Here is a 25,031-nt window from a genome sequence, read left to right on the forward strand (position 1 = left end):
CCCCTTGCTTCCAGCCGTTCACAGTACCAGAACAGCAAGGCCATTTTGGTTAGTGTTACAAGGCCAGATCAGTCAATCATCCAGACTGTTGCCCCTGCAACTACTGAAAAGGCTGTTGCCCCTCTTCAGGAACCACATGTTTGTCTGGCCTCTCAACAGATACCCCTCCGTTGTGGTTGCACCTATGGCATGGCCATCTGTATCGCTGAGGCACGCAAGCCTCCCCACCAACGACAAGGTCCATGGTTCATGGGGAAGGGCTGCTGAGGTACTGTCCAGTATACCTGACATGGTGGATCTGCCCTCACTGCAGGGTGAGTGGCAGTTGGTAAAATGTTTACATCACTCAAAGTGGAGGGCCAATGTGAATTCTGGCCATCTAGCCTAGCCTGTTCGCCCTTGTGAGTGGATAGGTGACTGTTCCTTCAGCAGGATCGAAGCAGACACACGAGGGCAGGGGTTTGCTAGTTATTGGGAACTTCAACTCCTGCACATTATGGAGCCTGTTAGGGAGATAGTGTTGAGGGCTGGAAAGAAAGCAAATGTGCACTTGATATGTCTGCTGGGCAGCCTCATCTGAGGTGTGAAGGAAGTCTTGTTTGCAGCTATTGAGTGTGCAGGGTACAGTTGTCTGCAAGTTGTTGCTCTCATTGACACTGATGATGTCTGTAGTTTGGTTTCTGAAGCCGTCCTCAGTTCATACAAGCAGCTGGCAAAAGTGGTGAAGGCTGCTGGCCTCACGAGTGGTGTGCGAGCAGAGCTTGCAGTTTGCAACATTGTACCCAGAACTGGTTGGGGTCCTTTGGTTTGGAGCTGAGGGTCTCAATTAAAGGCTTTGTTGACCCAATTGAAAGCTTTGTCGACCCTGTGACAGTCTTGGATGCAGATTTCTGGATCTGCGCTACTGAGTGGAAATTATAGAATGCCCTGTGGTATTTCAGAAGTGTAGAACACAAAGGAAGCAGCTACTCAGGTAGCAGAGCACTTGTGAAGTGCACATGGTCTCTTTCATTCACACACTTGAATCATTCTCGGGATCAAGGGCTGGCTGAAACCTGAAGTACAGAGCTCTGAGATATTTAACGATTCATGGAACATAAATCAAAAAGATGGATCAGACACCATAGGAGGGGAAGAGTTCATTCCAGTTGACAAAAATATTATCTGTATTGAGGTTGAATTCGCAGGTGTGACAGTGAAGTCATCTGGTTACGTATAACGCTTCTGTGTGAAATCAGGTTAATTGTTGGAGGGTTTTACCAGCCACCTGATCTTGCTGTGACAGTTGTAGAGTCATTCAAATATAATCTATGGTCATTAGTGTGAGAATACTCAGATCATGCCATATCATTTGGAGGCTACTTTAACCTGCCAAGTATAGACTTTGATGTCTATGGATTCTTTGCAGGGGATGCAGACAGACAGTATTGTGAAGTACTTTTGAACATGTTTTTCGAAAACTGTCTTGAGCAGCTAGTTCAACAGCCCACATACAACGGAAATATTTTACACCTTGTAACTACAGACAGGCCTAATGTTATTGACGGTATCAGTATAGAGACAGGGATTAGTGACCATAATGTCATCATAATGGCTATGATCACTAAAATCAATGAATCAATCGAGAAGACTCAGAGAGTATTTCTGCTAGAAAGTGCAGATAAGTGGCTGTTAGCATCCCACTTAGACAATGAATTGACATAATTTGTGGTGGTGGATGGTTAATTTGGTAAATTTCCATGAAAGATTGGAATATTTTTGTAGCGCCTTTATGATTGGTAAAGAATTTCAAGAACGTGCAGCATACAGTTCATTGTTGACATCCATCTGAATTGGTCAGTGTGTTGACTGCAATAGAAAGTGGAGAAAATGTAGCTTCAAGCTGTTGTTAAACATTTTCATTTGAAGGGTCGGACAGCTGCACAAATCAAAACAGAACTGGAATAAGTTCACACGGACTCTGCACCATCATTGAAGACCATTTACTTTTGGGTTAAAGAATTTAAACATAGTTGTACAAGCACCAAAGACGAAGCATGGTGCAGCTGTCCAGTTGAGGTCACGACAAAGGAAACCACTGACAAAATTGATGATATGGTGATGCAAGAGTGCCAGATAAAAATTTGTGAGATTACTGAGACTGTAGGCATCTCAGCTGAATGAGTGCATAATATCCTGTGTGAAGAATTGTCTATGAAGAAGCTGTGTGCAGGAGGGTGCTGTGATTGCTTGCAGTTGACCAAAAATGAATCTAATACAACATTTCAGCACAGTGCCTGGTTATGTTTAACCCCAGTCTGCAAGACTTTTTACACCAGTTTGTGAATGTTGATGAAACCTGGATTCGTCATTACACACCAGAGTCACAACAATGGAAAAAGGCTGGTGAAAGTGCACCAAAGGAGGCAAAGACCATTTTGTCAGCTGGTAAGGTTATGGCTACTGTTTTTTGGGAGTCCCAAGGAATCTGTCACCAAGGTAATGCAGCATCCCACATATCAGTGATAACAATGGCAAAGTGCATGAACTGGGCTTTAAATTGGTTTCTCATCCACCCTATTCACCAGACTTAGCTCCATGTGACTTCTTCCTGTTCCCTAACTTGAAACTTTGGCTTGCTGGGAAGAAATTTTCATCAAATCAGTAAGTGATAGTTTGCAATCAACAAGTATTTTGCAGAGTCATTATCTTCATCTTCTCTACAGTAACAGGCAATTCCTGCCTAATACCTGAAGAGAAGATGAGGATGAGGACATTGTTATCTCCTCGTCATTTTCTTGTGTTCCTACAGTACATTTTTATTATGTAGTCAGTGTTATAAACATAAACAAGCTAATAGCATAATAATCATAAAACCTGTTCTTAGGTTCCCAGATTTTTATGTTTTCCTCCATCTATGTTACTTTCTGTTGGCCCTGTTGTAAGACCTATTCTCTCAATTTGTTTCCTGCCATGAAAAAATTTTGTAAGGATAACATTTCCCATATTTTATACTTTTGAACCACTATTGGTTTTAAAATTGGTTTATGTGGAAATTATGTGTCAACTGACTTTTCTCTAAACTGCAACAAATCGTCAGAAAACAGTGTTCTTCAAAATTTATGAAACTTTTTGAAATTGCCGAACAGATGGCTTATGAAAGTGCCATGAGGACTGTCGTGTTGTAGGTGACCACAAATGCACACCAACTTACAAAGTGCACTTTTAACTGCTTTAGAATAAACCAACCAATAATGAAAGCTGTGCAATCGAAATATTCACATTATGCCATCTATGTCATTCTTGAAATTATAGCTTTTTTGTTGGTTTGCCATGGATTAAATAAAATCACATACTTTATGGACTCATCAGTCTCCTTCACCCCCCCCCCCCCCCATCCCTCTCCCCCATTGTAATTTCCGACATTGGAAATAATAACTAGGGGTCTAAAATCCTTTCCATCAAAGCACTTGAAGTCAGCAGGGGTACTGCCTATACCTAAAACAGAATAACAAAGTTTTTGACAGTGGAGCTTCTAAGGGCTGACGTTGTTGGTTCAAAGCTAGGCACAAGTGCAAACTAGCAGAGAGGTATGACAACTGTGCACAGGGCAGAAGGAGTGACCAAACTCATTATCTGATTGGATGCTGGTAATAGCTTCCGTGTAAACAACTAGCTGTCAGTCAATTTGCTTTTCTGATCCAGCTACAGGTTTATATTTTCTTTGTCAGTACAATTATAATGATCTTTAGTAAAGATATTTCAGTTTAACTCACCCTTTTCTTTTTATATTTCATGGCATGTAGTATGTGTTTCGATTCTATGTCTTTCATTTTCAGTTAAAGAAAAAACGCTACAAATATCGATCATTTTTTTTTCACTCTGTTTACTATACTTTTACAACTCACAGTGCAAAAATTATGAATAAACCATATTCATGCATTACTGCTCACTTGCAACTCATTGTCTATGAGTGCCACCCACTGTCAGATTGCATAGGAAGACAGTAGTTGCAATGACGACAGCTTCCTATCTGTATCTACAAGTACATATCAGCCACACAGTACAAATGAGCACCCGTTCAGCAAATGACAAGAAATAGAACACAATATGCTACTTTAAATTAGTGTCTGACAGCTGTTAACCTTTATTTGAATTTTGAAGGAGTAAGCTTTTGTTGGGTATGTTTTACCACACAACAGTTTTGTTATACAAACAGCCATTTGAGGTTTATGATGATGTGTGTGCATACGAGGTGCTATCCAAAATCTTCAGGACTGGTGCTGACATCTGTTGAAAACCTTACCTGTGGACTAATGGTCACCATCACCCTTGGAGTAGTTCCCATCCATATGTATACACCGGTCCCAGCACTTCTGCCACTGGTCAAACATTTTCTGGAAGTCCTGTTGTTTGAGGGTGTTTATCCCCGCCAGTGAGTTTTGGGAACAGCGTGAAGTTGCAAGGTGCCGAATCTGGCGAGTACGGTGGGTGGGGTACAACCGCCATGTTGTTTTTTGCCAAAAAGCTCCTGGTGAGTAAGGATGTGTGACACGGCACGTCGTGATGCAGCAGTCAGTTCCCTCGATGCCAGAGTTCGGGCCATTGTCGCCACAAGTTTTCATGGAGCCGTCGCAAAATGTCACAGAAGTACGCGGAATTCACTGTTTAGTTGGGTGGGACAAATTCTTTGTGCACGATTCCCTTGGTATCAAAGAAAATGATGATCATATTTTTCACTTTAATCTTCACTTGTCTCGTATTTTTTGGGCCTTGGAGAGCCCTGGCTCTTCCAGTGGGACAGCTCATGCTCTGTCCCCCAGACACTTGTTGAATCATTGCAAGGGTCTCTGTAGCACTTTTCCCAAGATTCACACAAAATTTGATAAACATATGTTGTTCTGTTCACGGATCCATAGTAAAATCGCCACACACCAAAAACAGAGTATTACGGAAATCACTGTGGACACGCAACATGTCCTCCCAGCTGAACGCCACTCCGCACACTGAATCATTAGATATGCAGCTCTCACCACCTAGTGGTGCAAAGGTCTACTACTCCTACTTTCCAAATGGCAGCACCAGTCCCGAAAATTTTGGATTCCACCTCGTCGTGATGTGGCAACTGAGGGGGTGACTTTTTTGTTCCCAAGGAAGGCAACTTTTCTGAGATGGAACTCTCACAATGGAAATCTTTCATAATAGGACTGCTTAGACATGTAATATTTTCATCATGCAGTTGATCGACAGCTTCATTTCAGTGTTTTATATCTTATTTGTAACGCTTGAAGTTTGTTGATATGTAATATTTCTTTCTTTTTGAGCTATGCATTGTTCACAGGTATTGTTTTCCCAAATGTTCTGGGACCTATGACCTCGCCGCTTGGTCCCCTCCCCCAAATCCATCACCACCACCAAATATTCTGGCTATAAAAATGAAAATTTAATGTGGCATTTTTCATCATGTAGGCACCGTAGTTTATTCATCCATATTGAACATTTGATGGTTCTAATTGTCATTGTTGTATCACTTACTGGTGATAAGTTGCACAGTGTGTGGGTATTGAAACAAAAATATCGATATTTTGTAGCAATATTGTATGGAGAAAATAATGTCCACTTGGTGCAGTATCGATATTCAAGTGTTGATTTTTTAGATTCATTTTTTAACTAAAGAAAAATATTGAAGTCTACACACCAGTTCTTTCAGCAAGTATTAAAGATGTTTTGGGGGTAAGAATGTTCCCTCACTTTTGAGAAGCTCTGCATGCTGCCTGTCGTACATAGCAGTAGCTTGAAAATATAATAATTTTTGTACATCTTCAAACAGTGAGATATCTTAAAGAAAAACATAGCAATCTTAAATTAATATCCTTTTTGTAATTTCAGTTGCAACCACATAAAGATTTTTGTTGCTCTAGTTCACTTTACATAATATGCTTTATATCATTTTATCGATATTTGCATATCCGTTCCAGGTATTGTAGGTCATAAAAATCTGAGCTTTGCAGTTACAGGGCCTTTTTCATATTCGTAAACTAAATGAATTCTCACTAGGGTCAGTTGTCCCCCACTGACACCTCTCCATGGGCGCCCATGGTACAAGTGACGACAGACTAAAATTGGTAGAGATTTGTGTGTTTGCAAAAAGATCAGTGTTTGATGCATACAGCTAGTCTCATACATAAATCTTGCTGAGAACCCAGGATAGTTCTGGTCATATGTAAAATCACGAAGTAGTTCTAAGACTTTTATCCAATCACTGATTGACCAGTCTGATGTGACATTAGAAGACAGCAAAAGGAAAGCTGAAGTTTTAATTTTCGTATTTAAGAAATATTTCATGCAGGAGAATTGTACAAATGTACTGTTCTTTGACCATCGCACAGACTCCTGTATGAAGAATGTAGTAATAGGCACCCATGGCCTACAGAAACAACTGAAATAGTTTAAAGCAATTAAGTCACCATGTCTGGATGGAATTCCAATTTGGCTTTACAGAGAGCACTCTACGGCATTGGCCCCACACGTAGCTTGCATTTATCATGAATCTCTCACCCAGAGTAAAGTTCCAAGTGATTGAAAAAAAATACATGTGACTCCTGTATGTAAGAAAGACCAGTCTCTTTAACATCGGTTTGTTGCAGAATTCTTGAACATATTCTCATTTTGAATATAATAAATTTCCTTGAACAGTGGAAAAACTAGGATGGGATAATAACAATATTTTGAGAAGAATAGATTGCTACTCACCATAAAGAGGAGAGTTGTGGACATGCATACAAAAAAGACTACTAAACGTGCAAGCTTTAGACCAAAAGATCTTCTTCTAAATTTGGCAAAACACATACAATCACGCAAGCACAACTCAAAACACACACGACCACTGTCTCTGGACACTGAGGCCAGCCTCATACACTCTCCTCATGCCACGTCATTAGACTTCCTTTTGTGGGTTATGTCAAGGTTCACATGTACGCAACACCAATGAATTACATGGTTACCTCTTGTACAGGAGTCAGTGAAGCAGTGAGAACTGTTGATGCTGCAATGCTGAACCTGGCCTCAGTGGCTGAGGAGAGTGGGTACGTGTGTGTGTGTGTGTGTGTGTGTGTGTGTGTGTGTGTGTGTGTGTGTGTGTTGTCTGTTGTCTATTGTCTATTTTAGAAGAAGGCCTATTGGCCGAAAGCTCAAATGTTTAGCTGTCTTTTTGGTATGGCCGTCTGCTGCTCTTCGTCTGCGGTATATAGTGAGACGCAGTCTGTCCTTTTGATAATATCATCATGAATTTCCTTGAGATGGAAAATCTTCTCTCCAAGAATCACCACAGTTTTAGGAAGCATCACCCATGCAAAACTCAGCTTTCCCTTTTCTCACATTGTTTACTGTGAACTGTCGATGAAGGGCAACAGGCAGATTCTCTATTCCTAGATTGCAGAAAAGCATTTGACACCATGCCCCACTGTAGACAGTTAATGAAGGTAAGAGCATACAGAATAGGTTCTCAGATATACGAATTGCTTACTTACTTCTTAAGTAACAGAACACAGTATGTTGTCCTCAACAATGAGTGTTTATCAGAGACAAGGGTATTGTCAGGAGTGCCCCAGGGAAATGTGACAGGACTGCTGTTATTTTTTGTATACATAAATATCTGATGGACAGGGTGAACAGCAATCTGTGGCTCTTGTTGATGCTTTGATGTGTATGAAGGCGTCATCATTGATTGGCTGAAGGAGGATACAAGATGACTTAGACAGAATTTCTAGTTGGTGTGGCAAATGGCAGCTAGCTCTAAATGTAGAAACATGTAAGTTAATGCAGATGAGTAGGAAAAACAATCTGTAATGTTTCAGTACGGCATTAGTAGTGTGCTGCTTTAAAGAGTCACATCAGTTAATTATCTAAGCATAACATTGAAGAGTTGTATGAAATACAATGAGCACGTAACATTGTAGTAGGAAAGGCGAATGGTTGACTTCATTTTATTGTGAGAATTGTAGTAAAGTGAATTGTAGTAGGAAAGGTGAGTGGTTGACTTCAGTTTATTGCGAGAATTGTAGTAAAGTGTGGTTCATTTGTAAAGGAGACTGCATATAGTATTGTTTGAGTGGTGGGATCTGCATTAAAGAAAGACATTGCATCAGTTCAGAGGCAGGCTGCTAGGTTTGCTACAGACAACACCCAAGTATCACAGAGATGCTTTGGGAATTCAAATGGGAATTCCTGGAGGGAAGATAATATTGTTTTTGAGGAACACTATTGAGAAAGTTTAGAGAATTGGCATTTGAAGCTGACTCCAGAATGATTCTGTTGTCACCAACACACATTTCACACAAGGACCATGAAAGTAAGATAAGAGGAATTAAGACTCATATGGAGGCATATAGAAAGCTGTTTCTCCCTCACTCTATTTGCGAGTGGGACAAGAAGGAAATAATTAGTAGTGGTACAATGTTCTGCCATGCACCGTACAGTGGCGTGTGGAGTGAGTAAGTAGATGTATGTGCAGACATTTGAGTTGCATTGAACTTCAGCAACATTTTACTATAAGGTACCTGAATATCAGTTTGGTATGTTATTGGCATGTGATTAGGGATAGTGCATTTTAACTCTTTCTTCACTTACCCAAGTAGATCATGTACTATAATTTAAAGTGTCCCTCTTAACTGAAGTCTTTGAAATAAATGTAGCTTGCGTGAAGCTTGTGTTCATGAACCAGCAAACTGATGATGGTGGCAGAGTACTGGACTCCGTGTTATTGTCAGATACTTTATATCGTCAGTGAAGAAACAGTATCATAGCAAAATAAGAATTTTACACGAGAGACAGAAAACTGTCTAAAATGCCTAATACATTTCACCGTGGCGCTAAATTTGCATCGTGGCACTGCAAGGAAATATTGGATCAAATAAAAAGTGAAACAAAAAAAATACGCTTTAGAAAGCTTAATTATGGCACATACGCGGAATTGTCTTGGTATTTATGCTCTGTTACTTACGCGGTATTTGTTTTTTAGTCTCCCGGCACGACTTGACACATTTACGTTGGTATTTGGTGCTGAGAAAGCTAGTAAGAACAAGTTTTGGAGCATTAATCACTTTTTATTGAAAAATTTCATAGAAACATTTTAAATAAATATACTGTTTACATAGTTCCGATAATGTCTGCACATTTGTTCAAGAAAAATCCTAAACGTCACTCAAAGCAGCAACAGAGAATTACACTGCACTGATACTCGTCACACACTTACCTCCACGATAATTTTCGTTCATAAGGAATGTTGTCATAATAACTATGACAGTCTTTAGGAAGAACAGATTTAAGTTGTTGTAAATGATCCCGTTTGGATTTCTTGATTTTCAGTCTTTACTTGTATAGTTTCGGAAAGCAATCATCTCCAATAATTTTCCTCGGACGCCTCAGTAATTCTTGCCACACCTTGTTGAAAGAGCACTTGTAGTAAATAATACCATTTGGGCGGTACTGTAGCACCCTCAGATCAGTAACTGTAGGCACATTTTTTATAGCTCTTCCAGGCCTAATTGAGTTGTACAGCCACAAACTTTTCTCTGCGTAGTTGATGAAAAAGAAATAATCTAGGTAATGGACTTCATATGCCTATGGGTTTTTTCTTGCTTCTTTAGATATCAGAGTGTATTGGCTAGGAAGTGTAACTTCACGTCCTTTAAGCTTGCACTCAATGGAGCTGTGAACTAAGTCACATTCCATCTGAGTATAGCTTTTCTCCAAAAACTTTTGTGTAATCAATACTCCAGTATCAATTGCTAATTTTAAAAGAGCATTTGATAATATCACATTTCTGTTCTGATATGTGCAGCCGTCAGAATACAGAATGACTTGAATGGGATTTTCCTTAATCGTTCTGGATAGGGTGACCATGATGCATGAGGCAAAACATGATGCAACCAAATGACCTTGCACTTCATCGAACCAGTAACATACTGCATCACGACTTTCTAAAGTATACATTGTAAAGTTATCAACAATCAACTTAGTTTTATAATAAACTGCACTTGCACTTAAAAATGGAGCTGCTTTCATGGCCTGTAAGTCCATGGTGTACACTGAGCAGAGCTTCTGCTAGGCTTCTTTCTTTTCAGCATCCTTTTGCATCCTTGCCTGCTCTTTCCGTTCTGCGTGTTGCTTCCACACGTCTTCACTCAAGTTACCAAGCCTGTAACTACAACACAAGTCGCACTGGTCTTTCTTGGGGGAAAATAAGCTAATATTACCATTTTCTAAAATCAGGTTAAAGGTAGCCCGACTTAATGGTGAAACCTTCTCCGCATGACATTTTTCGGTTCCATATAGCTGTTGTTTGGATTGTAGAATAGGCTCAAGGTACAACTTCGAGGAGGATTTCGTGCAGTAATGTGACGGAAGTTTCAGAAGAGAGTCCAGGAATTCTTTCATGAAGGTTCTCTCATCTTTCTTCTTCATCTGTTTGATTCGAGATCATGACGGTTCTGTATCAGGACTCATTCCATGTGTGGAGTTACCCAGCCAATATTGGACAGTCTCCATTCTTTAATCCCAAGAGTATTGAGAAACATCTTTTTACATACTTTATGTTTCCCCATCTCATTTTTCAAATGATAAATGAGCGTCCCTTTTCTCCTGGATTCGCCAGTGTTCTTCCCTGGATGTTTGGTTGGAATTACATCCACAAGGTTGATAATGTAAACCTTCCTCTGATCCCATGACATTGTTTCCCAAAATGAATTAAAGACTGCCAGCCCCTCATCAACAGAAAACTGATGACACTTCCTTTGAACGGATTTCTGGCACATCTTCGAAGTACGTGTTGGACCTAATTTTCGTGCCTCTCTTGGAGTATCATGAGTGATTTTACCAATTCGACTTCTTTTGTATCCAATATACGCCTGTCCATGCATTCTCAGAATATTGGCATTTTTCTTCCAATCTTCAGGATGTGGTTTAGACTTCCTTTTCGTGTCACTCTTTACGTCACCATAAAATTCTTGGCCTTCACTGTCAGCATCATTATTGCTCCTGTGATCTTCCGATAATTTATCCAGTGTTTGGCAGACAATGAGCACCATTGCTTAGCAGTGAGTGAGAAGTACTGTCGTCTCTAGTGGAAACTGTTACTGTGGTTTCATTTTGAGCACTGTTGGATACAACCACTGAAGTTTCTAGATGGAAAAATATTTATAAATTAATTTAAACAGACAAAGATGAAACTCAAATTCATGTATTTATGAGAATGATGGCATCAGTAACACTATTAACTATAATCCCAAGAAAATTTACCTGCATCATTAGATGTTGCAGGAACAGTAACCGAGAACCCCATATACGAAATTAACTCTCCTTAGGTAAACGTAACTTCAGCGTTACGACTTTTTTCGCCTGTTGTTTGTTCTGCATTTACAGGAGATCCTACAAGAAAGTGGACAGTCTAGAAATCTTTGGCAGAAATGAATAAAGCACAGAATGAGTGAAGTGGAGGCGTTCTGATTTATATCACAATAAGGCACTTGCGATGTTACTAACATTCAAAGGTGAATAATAAAACAATTTTCTTACCGCTGTCAGTCATTCTCAAGAATGATTCTCCACTTTCATAAGCTGATTTCAGCTGAGAAACAATTTCTTCTTCAGTAAAAAGATCGTCATTTATATCACTGTCGATTATCGAGAATGAAGCTACAAGCATGGAACCACTTTCGAGCACTGTTAAATACGTAATAAGGCAGTTAGCAATGTGCTGTGGCTGTGCACGCTTTTGTATTTACGTGGTATTGTTTACAGTGTCCATAGATTGTAGATAAGTGGTATTTAATTCTCTACAGTTCCACGGTATTGCCATCTATTTATTTGCTGTGTCACATACGCGGTATTGTTTTAGATAATTTTTTCATGGTAAATAATTAAAAATTTATCATTACGGCGTTAAGAGCAGATGCGCGTACGGTCAACGACATCATCTGACTGAAAAATGAAAAATCGGAAATTTTTCAGTTATGCGGTATTGTTTCTTCATCGACGATATTCACAGGAAGGATTTCTTTAGGTGAAATGTCAACAGTTTGTGATGAGGAACAAACAGTACAATATAATTATCTCCTATTCTAGAAGAGTCATCAAGTGAACAGGTACCATTAACTGTTTTATTCATTTGATCTGTGACGAATTAAATGAAGCAGATTAAGAGTTCATGCATTATATTTATTTTATTTCATGCTTGGATATCAGTTACATATAGTTTTATAAATAATAATATCTGCTCCAAAGAAACAGAAAGCAGACTATAGAACATTAAAATAATGAAGGATGTGTTAATAATATCCATATTTCGATTTGTATGTGATTTGTTTTCATATTACTGAAAAAAAGAGATACACTTACTTCTGTAAACAAGCGTGAATTGTGAAGATAGAACAAGGGCCGAAAAAGCACTGTGTATCATTATTACAATATAGTTTTCATTTTGCCATAAAGAACAGTTTAAAATGTAAATATATAGTGTGTGCCCATAAAGTTCTGCTAATATCTCAAAAAATTGTAACTTGGAAATTATTAGAGACAGAGAACTGTGTTTAGTTGTAAAATGTTTAGCAGCTCTCAGTGTTTCTTTTTCCCCAGTTATAAATACTTTTGGATTAAAGGAGACTACTCACTGGAAAGCAGATTGCTAGCTTTCAGAGTAATCCTTTTTTGAGCTAGAGTAAAAGACACACACATACACATGCACTTGCTTGTGCGCTTTTCCCCCTGAGCTTTCAGAGTAATCCTTTTTTGAGCTAGAGTAAAAGACACACACATACACATGCACTTGCTTGTGCGCTTTTTCCCCTGAGCTTTCAGAGTAATCCTTTTTTGAGCTAGAGTAAAAGACACACACATACACATGCACTTGCTTGTGCGCTTTTCCCCCTGAGCTTTCAGAGTAATCCTTTTTTGAGCTAGAGTAAAAGACACACACACACACACACACACACACACACACACACACGCACTTGCTTGTGCGCTTTTCCCCCTATGTGGTGCCAGCCAGATAAACAGTGCCAGTGCTGCATTTTGGCAGGTTGATTAGGCTGTGGTGGGAGTTGTGTTGTGTGGGGTGGGTAGAGGGAGTGAGAGGCAGGAGACAGGGAGATGGATTGGTGGTGGGCAGCTAGTGGTTCAGAGACAGACAGCTGGTTTGCTGGCTTGGAATGCGAGAGGGAGGGGTGGCAGGTACACGGGCTAGGCGCATGATGCACGACTGCCAGGGCCAGTGGGGAGCAGTGTGGACTGAAGGTGACGTGGGGACGTGAAATGAGAGGGGTTGACGGAAGAAAGGAAGGGAAACTGTTGGATGGAGGGTGTGGTGACAGTGGGTTGATGAAGATAGAGGCCAGAAGGGCTATGGAAGCAAAGGATGTATTGTAAGAAAAACTCCCATCTGTGTAGTTCAGTGAAGCTGGTGGTGGAGGGAAGGATCTGTACGGCCCAGCACCACTCCCCTTTTTGTCCTTTGATGCAGATTTGACTTGGGGTTCATCAAAATGGCAACAGACTAGAACTGCATCTACATCTACATGGATGCTCTGCAAATCACATTTAAGTGTCTGGCAGAGGGTTCATCAAACCACCCTCACAATTCTCTTTTATTCCAATCTCGTATAGTGCGCGGAAAGAACGAACACCTGTATCTTTCCGTATGAGCTCTGATTTCCCTTATTTTATCGAGGTGATCGTTTCTCCCTATGTAGGTCCGTGTCAACAAAATATTTTTATATTCTGAGGAGAAAGTTGGTGATTGAAATTTCGTGAGAAGATTCCGTCGCAACAAAAAACGCCTTTCTTTTAATGGTGTCCCGCCCAAATCCTGTATCATATCTGTGACCCTCTGTCCCACATTTCGCGATAATACAATACGTGCTGCCTTTCTTTGAACTTTTTCGATGTACTCAGTCATTCCTATCTGGAAAGGATCCCACATCGCACAGCAGTATTCTAAAAGAGGACGCACAAGTGTAGTGTAGGCAGTCTCCTTAGTAGATCTGTTACATTTTCTAAGTGCCCTGGCAATAAAATGCAGTCTTTGGTTGGCCTTCCCCACAACATTTTCTGTGTGTTACGTCCAATTTCAGTTGTTTGTAGTTGTAATACCTAAGTACGTAGTTGAATTTATGGCTTTTAGATTAGACTGATTTATCGTGTAACCGAAGTTTAACAAATTCCTTTTAGCAGAGATGTGGATGACCTCACACATTTTGTTATTTAGGGTCAACTGCCAATTTTCGCACCATTCAGATATCTTTTCTAAATCGTTTTGCAGTTTGTTTTCATCTTCTGATGACTTTATTAGTCGATAAACGACAGCGTCATCTGCAAACAACCTAAGACGGCTGCTCGGATTGTCTCCCAAATCGTATATATAGATAAGGAACAGCATTGGGCCTATAACACTACCTTGGGGACAGCCAGAAATTACTTCTCTTTTACTCTATGACTTTCCGTCAGCTACTATGAACTGTGACCTCTCTGACAGGAAATCACAAATCCAGTCACATAACTGAGACAATATTCCATAAGCATGCAATTTCACTACAAGCTGCTTGCGTGCTACAGTGTCAAAAGCCTCCCAGGAATCCAGAAATACTAAATCGATCTGAAATCCCTTGTCAATAGCACTCAACACTTCATGTGAATAAAGAGCTAGTTGTGTTTCACAGGAACGATGTTTTCTAAACCTGTGTTGACTGTGTGTCAATAGATAGTTTTCTTCGAGGTAATTCATATTGTTTGAACACAATATATGTTCCAAAATCCTGCTGCATATCAACGTTAATGATATAGGCCTGTAATTTAGTGGATTACTTCTACTACCTTTCTTGAATATTGGTGTGACCTGTGCAACTTTCCAGTTTTGGGTACAGATCTTTCGTAGAACGAACGATTGTATATGATTGTTAAGTATAGAGCTAATGCCTCAGCATACTCCAAAAGGAACCTAATTGGTATACAGACTGGACCAGAAGACTTGCTTTTATTAAGTGATTTAAATTGCTTCACTACTCCGAGGATATTTACTTCTACATTACTGCTGTCGGCAGCTGTTCTCAATTTGAATTCTGAAATATTTACTTCATCTTCTTTTGTGAAAGCCTTTCGAAAGGCTGTGTTTAGTAACTCTGCTTTGGCAGCACTGTCTTCGATAGTATCTCCATTGCTATCGCGCAGAGAAGGCATTGATTGTTTCTTGCCGCTAACATATTTCACATACGACCAGTATCTCTTTGGATTTTCTGCAAGGTTTCAAGACAATGTTTCGTTGTGGAAACTGTTATAAGCATCTCGCATTGAAGCCCACGCTAAATTTCGAGCTTCTGTAAAAGATCCCCGATCTTGGGGATTTTGTGTCTTTTTAAATTTGGCATGTTTGTTTTGTTGTTTCTGCAACAGTGTTCTGACCCGTTTTGTGTACCAAGAAGGAAGTGCAATGTGTCTTCTGGTATGCAGAATTCAAATCTGTGACAATGGTACTGCAGAATTACAAGTGGAGTATGGTAGGGTACCAGCAGCAGAAACAATCAAAATGAGGTGGTTCAAAAATTTTAAAGATATAGGCAGTGTCAAAGACTTTCCTACAGGACGTCCACCTGTTCTGAAACCTATGTTGACAGAGTGCAAGCTTCATTTTAATAGAGCTTCCTAAAGTTATTTGTTGTGCAGGATGTACTGAATGACACTATTCCTGAGAGCTGGATGAGTCCTGATGGTTCCATTACATGGCTGTCGCGGTCTCCCAGTGTCACATCCTGGAACTTCTTTTTGTGGGGTTACGTTAAGGATTGTGTGTGCACACCACCAATGAATGACATTTACTATACTTCATGTAGGAATCATTGACGCAATCAGAACTGTTGGTGCTGCAGTGCTGATGTGTAATGAGCAGAACTCAAATATTGTCTTAATGATCTAAAATGCAAGGCGCACATTAAAATTCTGACAAAACAGAAAAAAACTTTGAGAACTGCTAAATGTTTTACAACAAACCATGATTCTCTGCCTCTAGCATGTCCAAGTTGTGAGACTGGCACATTGGTATCTCGGCAGTGACATGTTGAAATTACATGAATTACTCTTTCAGCAGTGCTGCTTTCCATAATGAATTATCTACTATTTATGTTGGTATCACATTGTTGTTGTTGTTACAGGACATGCATGGAGTCTGTAAAGGATTTCTTCTTGAATGCAATAGAAATATTGCCAAGGCATATGGTGATATATATTATACAGCCTGGTCTGTAGCGGACACAGTTATGAGGAAGGTGAGTCCCATTGATACTGTCATCATACGAGGGTTGACTGAAAAGCAATGTCTCCACCTTCATAACTCTTCAACAGTTGGCAGCATTGGTATGCGGCAGGTACTGGCTTGTTACATAGCCTCTTCTCTACAGCCCCAGTTGGCGGGAAGCCTTAGCATTGAACAGTTGTGTTGTTACAGAGTAATGTAACCCTGCGCAGACGGTCGGTCAATGTGATTTAAGCAATGTGCAGTCATTGAATTCTTGACAGCAGAGGGTGTCACCCCAAAGGAGATTCATCAGAGAATGAAAGCAGTTTATGGTGATTGTGTTGATGTGAGTACTGTGCCTCGTTGGGTGAGTAAGTTTAAAGAAATTGAAGTGGGAACATCTGACCTGCATGACAAACAAAGAGTTGGACGTCCTGTGACAGCAACCACTGAGTTTCACAAGCAAAATGTTGACAGATTGATTCAGGACGATCGTTGTATCATTCAGAGAGAAATTGCAAGCACAATCGGCATTTCACAGGAACATGTGGGTCACATTATTGCTTTGCCCGGCTATCGGAAGATCTGCGCATGATGCTGACTCCTGAAATGAAAGCTTACAGACTTGAAATTTGCCAGGAGCTCCACTCATGCTGCTCGCCCAGTGATGCACAGTTCTCACATCAACACACACACCATAAACTACTTTCATTCTCTGATGAATCTCCTTTGGGCTGACGCATTCTGCTGCCAAGAATTCAATGACTGCACATTGCTTAAATCACATTGACCAGCCTTCTGCACTGGGTTCCATACTTTACACTGTAACAACACAGCCGTTCAATGCTAAGGCTTCCCGCCAACTGGAGGTGTAGAGAAGAGGCTACAGAACAAGCCAGTACGTTCTGCATACCAATGCTGACAACTGTTGAAGAGTTACGAAGGTGGAGGCATTACTTTTCAGTCAACCCTCATATTTCCCATTTATCTGAGACTGAATCACAAAAGATAGATAAAAATATGTTTCTCAAAAAACATAGTGATGTAATTGACAACAAAACCTTAGGTTTTTGGAATTAATTCTCACTTGCATCATTATAATAGTATTTTAATCTTCTAATGGAGATTTTAGTATAAAGAAACCAATTATTCTGTCCTGTTAGGATCCACTCAGATGCAGATGCTGTGTCTTTTCACACTGAGGCATAACAACATCGAGATGAATATTTCCCACTTGTCTACCTTTTGCCTTTGCTTTTCACCAAATGTACTGTGATAATTTTGTTCTCTTTCTCTGCACTACTTTGCAATGTTATTTATTTTTAGTCTTAAACTACACTAAAAAAGAAATACTGTTTCAGTTTATTGAAGAGTACTTGATTCAGGACTTCATGGCACGCATTATGGATTTGAAGAGGCAAGTGTTGGAAATGAGCCAATTAGGTCAGAAAGTGCTCACCATACTTCATGCATTCCACACTCATAAATCCAATACCCAAGTCCGTTCCATGCTGGCGACTCTGTACGAACCAATTCTGTGGCGAAACCTTAAGGTGAGTGCCTGTCTTTGACAGAGTAATAAAGAAAGCTAAAACACACCTGGAAATGATAAAAGATTAATTCATTTTCGGGTGCATTTCACTGAAATTTCTTCTTTTTGTACTTAAAATTAGTTTGGTTGGTTTTCAGTAAGTATCAGAGGTTGCACATGTTGTTGATTGTGATATATCCACAAATTAAGAATTATTTGTCATGGAAAGAACTGTTACACATTATAGCTTTTGGCCAAGGCCCTCTTTAGCAAAAGAAAACACACACACACACACACACACTTTCACACAAGCAGGCACACCTGACGCACACATGGCCGCAACACCAGCAGCTCCAACCGGAGTGCGACTGTCGCATAAATAGCAATCTGGAGTAGGATAGAGAAGGGAGAGGGATAGCAGGATGAATGGGTGTGTGTTTCCTTTGCTGGAGAAGGCTTTGAGCAAAAGCTGTAATGTGTGACAGTCATTGCAGTGTGCCTGTCTGCAACTGAACTGGTCATCTTGAAATTGAGTAACACTTTATCCTTTTAATATAGTTGATTTTCAAACTCGGAGTTTCCATTGTTTAATTTTGCATAACAGCTATTTTCTTTTGTGCATTATTCTTCTCAGTATCCATTCTTCTCTTTCTTCATGTGTTTTTTCGCCACCTTCCAAACCTCACACACTCTGACTTCTGAGCCCCAATGTATCAACAATCTCATCTGTGTACAACAGACAGCTACGTGACCGCCCAAAACCTTTATCTTCACATTTCCTACATCATTTCCTGTTTCCCTGATACCATTCCTGCTGCACTAGACCCCTGCTCCATCTTTCTGCACCAGTTCAGAGAAGTATCACTTTCCCTGGCTAAACTCAGTTCCACATTCTGCTCCTTAAATACTGCCTAAACCACGGTACCCCCCTCCAATGGTCCGATAGTAAAAATTCCTTTTCTGAATCCCACCCCTCCTTTCATAATGACCTTGACCTTTTCAGATTCTGCCAGACCCTGTCCTCACAAACCTGGTACTGCAAAAACACATTTCCATGCCACAGGTATACTAGAACCATCTCTGCTCACTACACAAGAAATAGCTATTGTGCAGTCCCTACTACACACCTCACATCTCAGAAATTGAGTTCCTTGCTCCGAGCAACTGGAAGAACATTCTAGACCCAAACTCCATATGTTATCCAAGCTGCAAACATCCTGCAGTTGCTTTGGGGCACCTCTGTCCAACCACTATTATACCCACAGTGTTCCTCCTCGGCAACCGCCCATAGCATCCAGATCCTGCGTAGTGTACCTTTTCAACTTGCCATGTCCCCCAAAACTCTTTATCAACATGCCAAATCCAGAGCTTAAACAATCCCAGAACACTGTTGTTAACCTTTCCACTAAAATCCTCTGCCCCACAGAAGTTTCAGTCATATTCAAAGGCCTCACCTTTATCTCTACACGCAAATTTAGCCATGTTCGACTCACCAAAGACCTCCTCTCCTTCTTCTGATTCCTGCAATGGAAACACTTCTTTGCCACCAATCCCACCAACCAAAGCTGACCTAATTCTAACATTGAGCCGCGCCTCTCTCAGTTCATAGAACCATCCAGTCATGATCCCCCCCTCCACCTAACCACCTTCCAGGAATTCCTTACCTCTAACTTGGCCTCATCATCCTTCCCGAGGTCCCTTCCTAAGGACACCAACCTTTCAGCAGAGGAAACAACAGCCATACATAGTCTCAAAGCAGATTCTGATCTAATTGTCCTCCCTAGAGGCAAAGGCTCCCTAATCCAATTAAATACTCTGTGATACCTCAGGACATGTCTTGTGTAGCTATGCCTTATTTTTGTCAAGTTCTACCATACATTTCTATTCTCCCTAATTCTATTCAGTACCTCTTCATTAGTTACTGAAGAGTAGGGGCACTCTTCAGGATTCTCCTTGAAACACCACTTTTCAAAAGTTTCTGTTCCCATTTTGTCTTTTCTGTTTAAAATATGCATTTCACTTTGATATAAAGCCACATTTCAGAAAAATACTTTCAGAAAAGAGTTCCACACTTAAACTTTTATAGGATGTGAATAAATTTTTCTCCTTCAGATATTGTTTCCTTGCTATGGCCACCCTATATTTTGTGGCTATCATCAGTAATTTTGTCGCCTAAATAGTAAAAACTCTTATTTTACTTTTGTTGTAATATTTCTTAACACTTTCCACACTGAGCGGTTTAGACATGGTTTGTCCCTCTGGACTTTTCAAGCAATTTCACTGACTTTTTAGAAAAGTCTTGAAGAAAATATAAAGATAGTAAACCATATACATCAAAGTTTGAAACTACTTCTTTCTAATGCTGTTATACAGTATTTTCTGAACATAAATGACATATTTTTCTAGAATTTTGGAAGTAAAATGTTTTTCCAAAAAAGAAAAAAAATTCTAACTTCTAAAACTTATTATTTTTAATGTTTGAAAGAAATAAGCATGTTCAAAAGAACATATTTTATTGGAAAAAAATGTGCATACAAGAAAAATTTAATACAGAAGTGTAGCTTCTTTTTATCAAGAATAATTTATTCGGGTATGGTACTCTTTGAAACAGTCAGGTACATAGAGACCCACATTACACTGCTTACACCAACCACCATTGTGTTTCTTTTCTTACTCTTTTCCCAGTTTCTTCTTTTGCCTGTATCAACACACACTTTACAGCACCTGCTACATTTTGTTTACATGCTGTACCTGGGATCTTTTCTGGGAAGTGATACCCAAACACTCTGTCTGCACTTGTTGATGTTCCACCTTGTGAATCTTGAAGCTCCTCCACACCACCTTGAGTTGCTAGCTGCTTACCTAAAGCCTTCATGAAGCATGCCAGAGATGATGTTTTTTTGGTTGTATGTTTGTGCACAACGCAACTATCACTAATGTTAAAAGAAACAAGTGAAAGAAAACCTTTTTCCACCATTTCAGTGTCTTCTGACAGAAAGAATACTAGCTTGATAGGAGGTCAACCCTGTCTACTCCAGTTTTACCCTTGTTACAGTGTATTACAACATCTGGTTTACATCTCTCTACTTGCTCCTCTTTGTTTCTAGTACTACCAACTGCTGAAGTTGCTCAATGTTTGGTCAAAAACAGTACACATCCCTGGTTGATTTCCATTTTATTGCAAGTAAATATTCCTACCCCAAAAACATCATTTTCCGCTTCCTAAGCTTCACAGTCTTCATTTCATTAGGTGGACCCTTCCTGGTTTTCATTACAGTTCCTGCATCCGAAGTTTTATCCTGCCGCAGGTAGTCCAACACAGCGAGGCTTGTGTAGAACCTGTCCATATAAATGCAGTGTGCTTTGCCAAAATAATCTTCACACAACCTCCCAATTACTGACAAGACAGAGTTATCTACATTGTTTGCTTTACCTTTGTAAATATCACAATTCAAAGCATAACCTGTTGTTGAGTCACACAGTAAATAGAGATTGATCCTGCAGTTATTTGGTTTGCTTTTCATATACACTCTGAATCCTATTCTGCCTCTGAAGCAGCACATCCCTTGATCAGTTGTGAGGCTTATGACAAGTTGAAAAAGAGAAAGTTAAAGAGGGTGTGACACATATATATGCCCTGAATGGAGTGCATAAGTTTTAATAAATGTTCATCCACCTGCAGGTCTGCTATAATTGTTGTCCCTGCACAGGAAACAGCATGTAGTTCATGAATCCATTATCTTGATGCTGTAAGAAGCTCTTAGTGAGGAACTGTTATTTTAAAAATAATTAAATTTCCAATCAGTATGTTTATAAGGGATGCCACTTGCTTTTTATGGGCAGAACACGATAAAATGCACATTACATTCCACTTTAGAGTCGCAAATATTTTCTGTTCTTCAACAAAATAATGAACTGCATATGCAACTTATCTGTCCCCCGAGACTGCAGAATCAGCTATCACATTTACAAACTAGACATTGAAAATTAAGTCCTAACTGACACCGCAGTGGACAATATGTCCATCCTCCGAGACTGCTGAACCAGCTCTCACATTTGTAACCCATGCACCACTAATAAGGTCTTCACTGATACCGACCATGGCAGACACGTCTGTCCTGCAAGACTGTCAGTCCAGCTCTGATCTTGCAACTGAACCACTTCGCCCACCATCCAAGTTGGGCACGATCCGAATATTACCGAAGTGCTTCATCTGCCTTACTGTTTAGCAGTTGTTTATTAGTCTGGTTGTTATTAATATTTGTGATATAATGGAATGATAGCACACTATTGAGAGATGCTTTAAATATGAAATGCAATTAAATATGCTATATAGTTTGTCTAATATTGTTGTTGTTGTTATTATGGTCTTCAGTCCTGAGACTGGTTTGATGCAGCTGTCCATGCCAATCTATCCTGTGCAAGCTCCCTCATTTCCCAGTACCTACTGCAACCCACATCCTTCTGAATCTGCTTAGTGTATTCATCTCTTGGTCTCCCTCTACGATTTTTACCCTCCACACTGCCCTCCAATACCAAATTGGTGATCCCTTGATGCCGCAGAATATGCCCTACCAACCGATCCCTTCTTCTAGTCAAGTTGTGCCACAAACTTCTCTTCTCCCCAATCCTATTCAATACCTCCTCATTAGTTACGTGATGTACCCACCTAATCTTCAACATTCTTCTGTAGCACCACACTTCGAAAGCTTCTATTCTCTTCTTGTCCAAACTATTTATTGTCCATGTTTCACTTCCAAACATGGTTACACTCCATACAAATACTTTCAGAAACGAATTCCAGACACTTAAATCTATACTCGATGTTAACAAATTTCTCTTCTTCAGAAACGCTTTCCTTACCATTGGCAGTCTACATTTTATATCCTCTCTACTTCGACCATCATCAGTTATTTTGCTCCCCAAATAGCAAACTCCTTTACTACTTTAATTGTCTCATTTCCTAATCTAATTCCCTCAGCAGACTTAATTTGACTACATTCCATTATCCTTTTTTTGCTTTTGTTGATGTTCATCTTATACCCTCCTTTCAAGACACTGTCCATTCCGTTCAACTGCTCTTCCAAGTCCTTTGCTGTCTCTGACAGAATTACAATGTCATCGGCAAACCTCAAAGTTTTTATTTCTTCTCCCTGGATTTTAATACCTACTCCAAATTTTTCTTTTCTTTCCTTTACTGCTTGCTCAATATACAGATTGAATAACATCGGGGAGAGGCTACAACACTGTCTCACTCCCTTCCCAACCACTGCTTCCCTTTCATGCCCCTCGACTCTTATAACTGCCATCTGGTTTCTGTACAAATTGTAAATAGCCTTTTGCTCTCTGTATTTTACCCCTGCCACCTTTAGAATTTAAAAGAGAGTATTCCAGTCAACATTGTCAAAAGCTTTCTCTATGTCTACAAATGCTAGAAATGTAGGTTTGCCTTTCCTTAATCTTTCTTCTAAGATCAGTCGTAAGGTAAGTATTGCCTCACGTGTTCCAACATTTCTGCAGAATCCAAACTGATCTTCCCCGAGGTCGGCTTCTACCAGTTTTTCCGTTCGTCTGTAAATAATTCGCATTAGTATTTTGAAGCTGTGACTTATTAAACTGATAGTTCGGTAATTTTCACATCTGTCAACACCTGCTTTCTTTGGGATTGGAATTATTATATTCTTCTTGAAGTCTGAGGGTATTTCGCCTGTCTTGTACACCTTGCTCACCAAATGGTAGAGTTTTGTCAGGACTGGCTCTCCCAAGGCTGCCAGTAGTTCTAATGGAATGTTGTTTACTCCCAGGGCCATGTTTCGACTCAGGTCTTTCCAGTGCTCTGTCAAACTATTCACGCAGTATCGTATCACCCATTTCATCTTCATCTACATCCTCTTCCATTTCCATAATATTGTCCTCAAGTACATTGCCCTTGTATAGACCCTCTATATACTCCTTCCACCTTTCTGCTTTCCCCTCTTTGCTTAGAACTGGGTTTCCATCTGAGCTCTTCATATTCATACAAGTGGCTCTCTTTTCTCCAAAGGTCTCTCTAATTTTCCTGTAGGCTGTATCTATCTTACCCCTAGTGAGATAAGCCTCTACATCCTTACATTTGTCCTCTAGCCATGCCTGCTTAGCCATTTTGCACTTCATGTCGGTCTCATTTTTGAGAAGTTTGTATTCCTTTTTTGCCTGCTTCGTTTACTGCATTTTCGTATTTTCTCCTTTCATAAATTAAATTCACATCTCTTCTGTTACCCAAGGATTTCTACTAGCCCTCGTCTTTTTACCTATTTGATCCTCTGCTCCCTTCACTACTTCATCCCTCAGAGCTACCCATTCGTCTTCTACTGTATTTCATTCCTCCATTCCTGTCAATTGTTCGCTTATGGTGTCTCTGAAACTCTGTACAACCTCTGGTTTAGTCAGTTTATCCAGGTCCCATCTTTTTAAATTCCCACATTTTTGCAATTTCTTCAGTTTTAATCTACAGTTCATAACCAATAGATTGTGGTCAGAGTCCACATCTGTCCCTGGAAATGTCCTACAATTCAAAACTTGGTTCCTAAATCTCTGTCTTACCATTATATAATCTATCTGATACCTTTTAGTATCTCCAGGATTCTTCCATGTATACAACCTTCTTTTATGATTTTTGAACCAAATGTTAGCTATGATTAAGTTATGCTCTGTGCAAAATTCTAACAGACGGCTTCCTCTTTCATTTCTTAGCCCCAATCCATATTCACCGACTATGTTTCCTTCTCTCCCTTTTCCTACTGTCGAATTCCAGTCACCCATGACTTTGTGACAAAGGAACTGAAGAAAGGCGTAATTTCGTGCAGTGGATCTCATCCTGGCTGACCTCGTTTTATGAATTTTGTGTTGTCATTCAAGTGCAACATAACAAAATTGAACTAAATCTGTCTCTACTCATTACCTTGCTCGCCCATGAGGTATTTATAAATGCATCATTTGACCAATAGTTACTTATTTTTGGCAACTTAGCTGCACTCATATGCAAAATAATTGAGAAAACCAAGTACATTTCTGTATCTTTACTAGAGATGACCATTGCCACAAGTTTTCCATTCATAGACTTCTTATTCATTTCATAAATTTTTTGCGCTGCATACATTTGTTTCAACTTTTATTTTTTATCATCTAACTGTCAAAAAATGCTGAAAAGCATTCAAATTCACTACAGTTTTCATCCATTTGCAAAGTTACACCACTAGTGCT

The 25,031-nt window shown here is 39.8% G+C and overlaps 1 protein-coding gene across 3 annotated transcripts in view; it reads left to right on the plus strand.

The window, feature by feature from the left end:
* Positions 1–25,031, plus strand: part of LOC126480820 (condensin-2 complex subunit G2-like) — a 290,712-nt gene that overhangs the window by 85,020 nt on the left and 180,661 nt on the right. For all 3 annotated transcript variants that reach the window (XM_050104156.1, XM_050104158.1, XM_050104157.1), the window contains exons 7-8: positions 16,176–16,289; positions 17,620–17,811. In XM_050104156.1, coding sequence (XP_049960113.1) covers positions 16,176–16,289; positions 17,620–17,811 — 306 coding nt within the window. The remainder of the gene's footprint in view (positions 1–16,175; positions 16,290–17,619; positions 17,812–25,031) is intronic.

This window comes from Schistocerca serialis, chromosome 5 (assembly GCF_023864345.2).
Source record: "Schistocerca serialis cubense isolate TAMUIC-IGC-003099 chromosome 5, iqSchSeri2.2, whole genome shotgun sequence".
Taxonomy (NCBI): Eukaryota; Metazoa; Arthropoda; class Insecta; order Orthoptera; family Acrididae; genus Schistocerca; species Schistocerca serialis.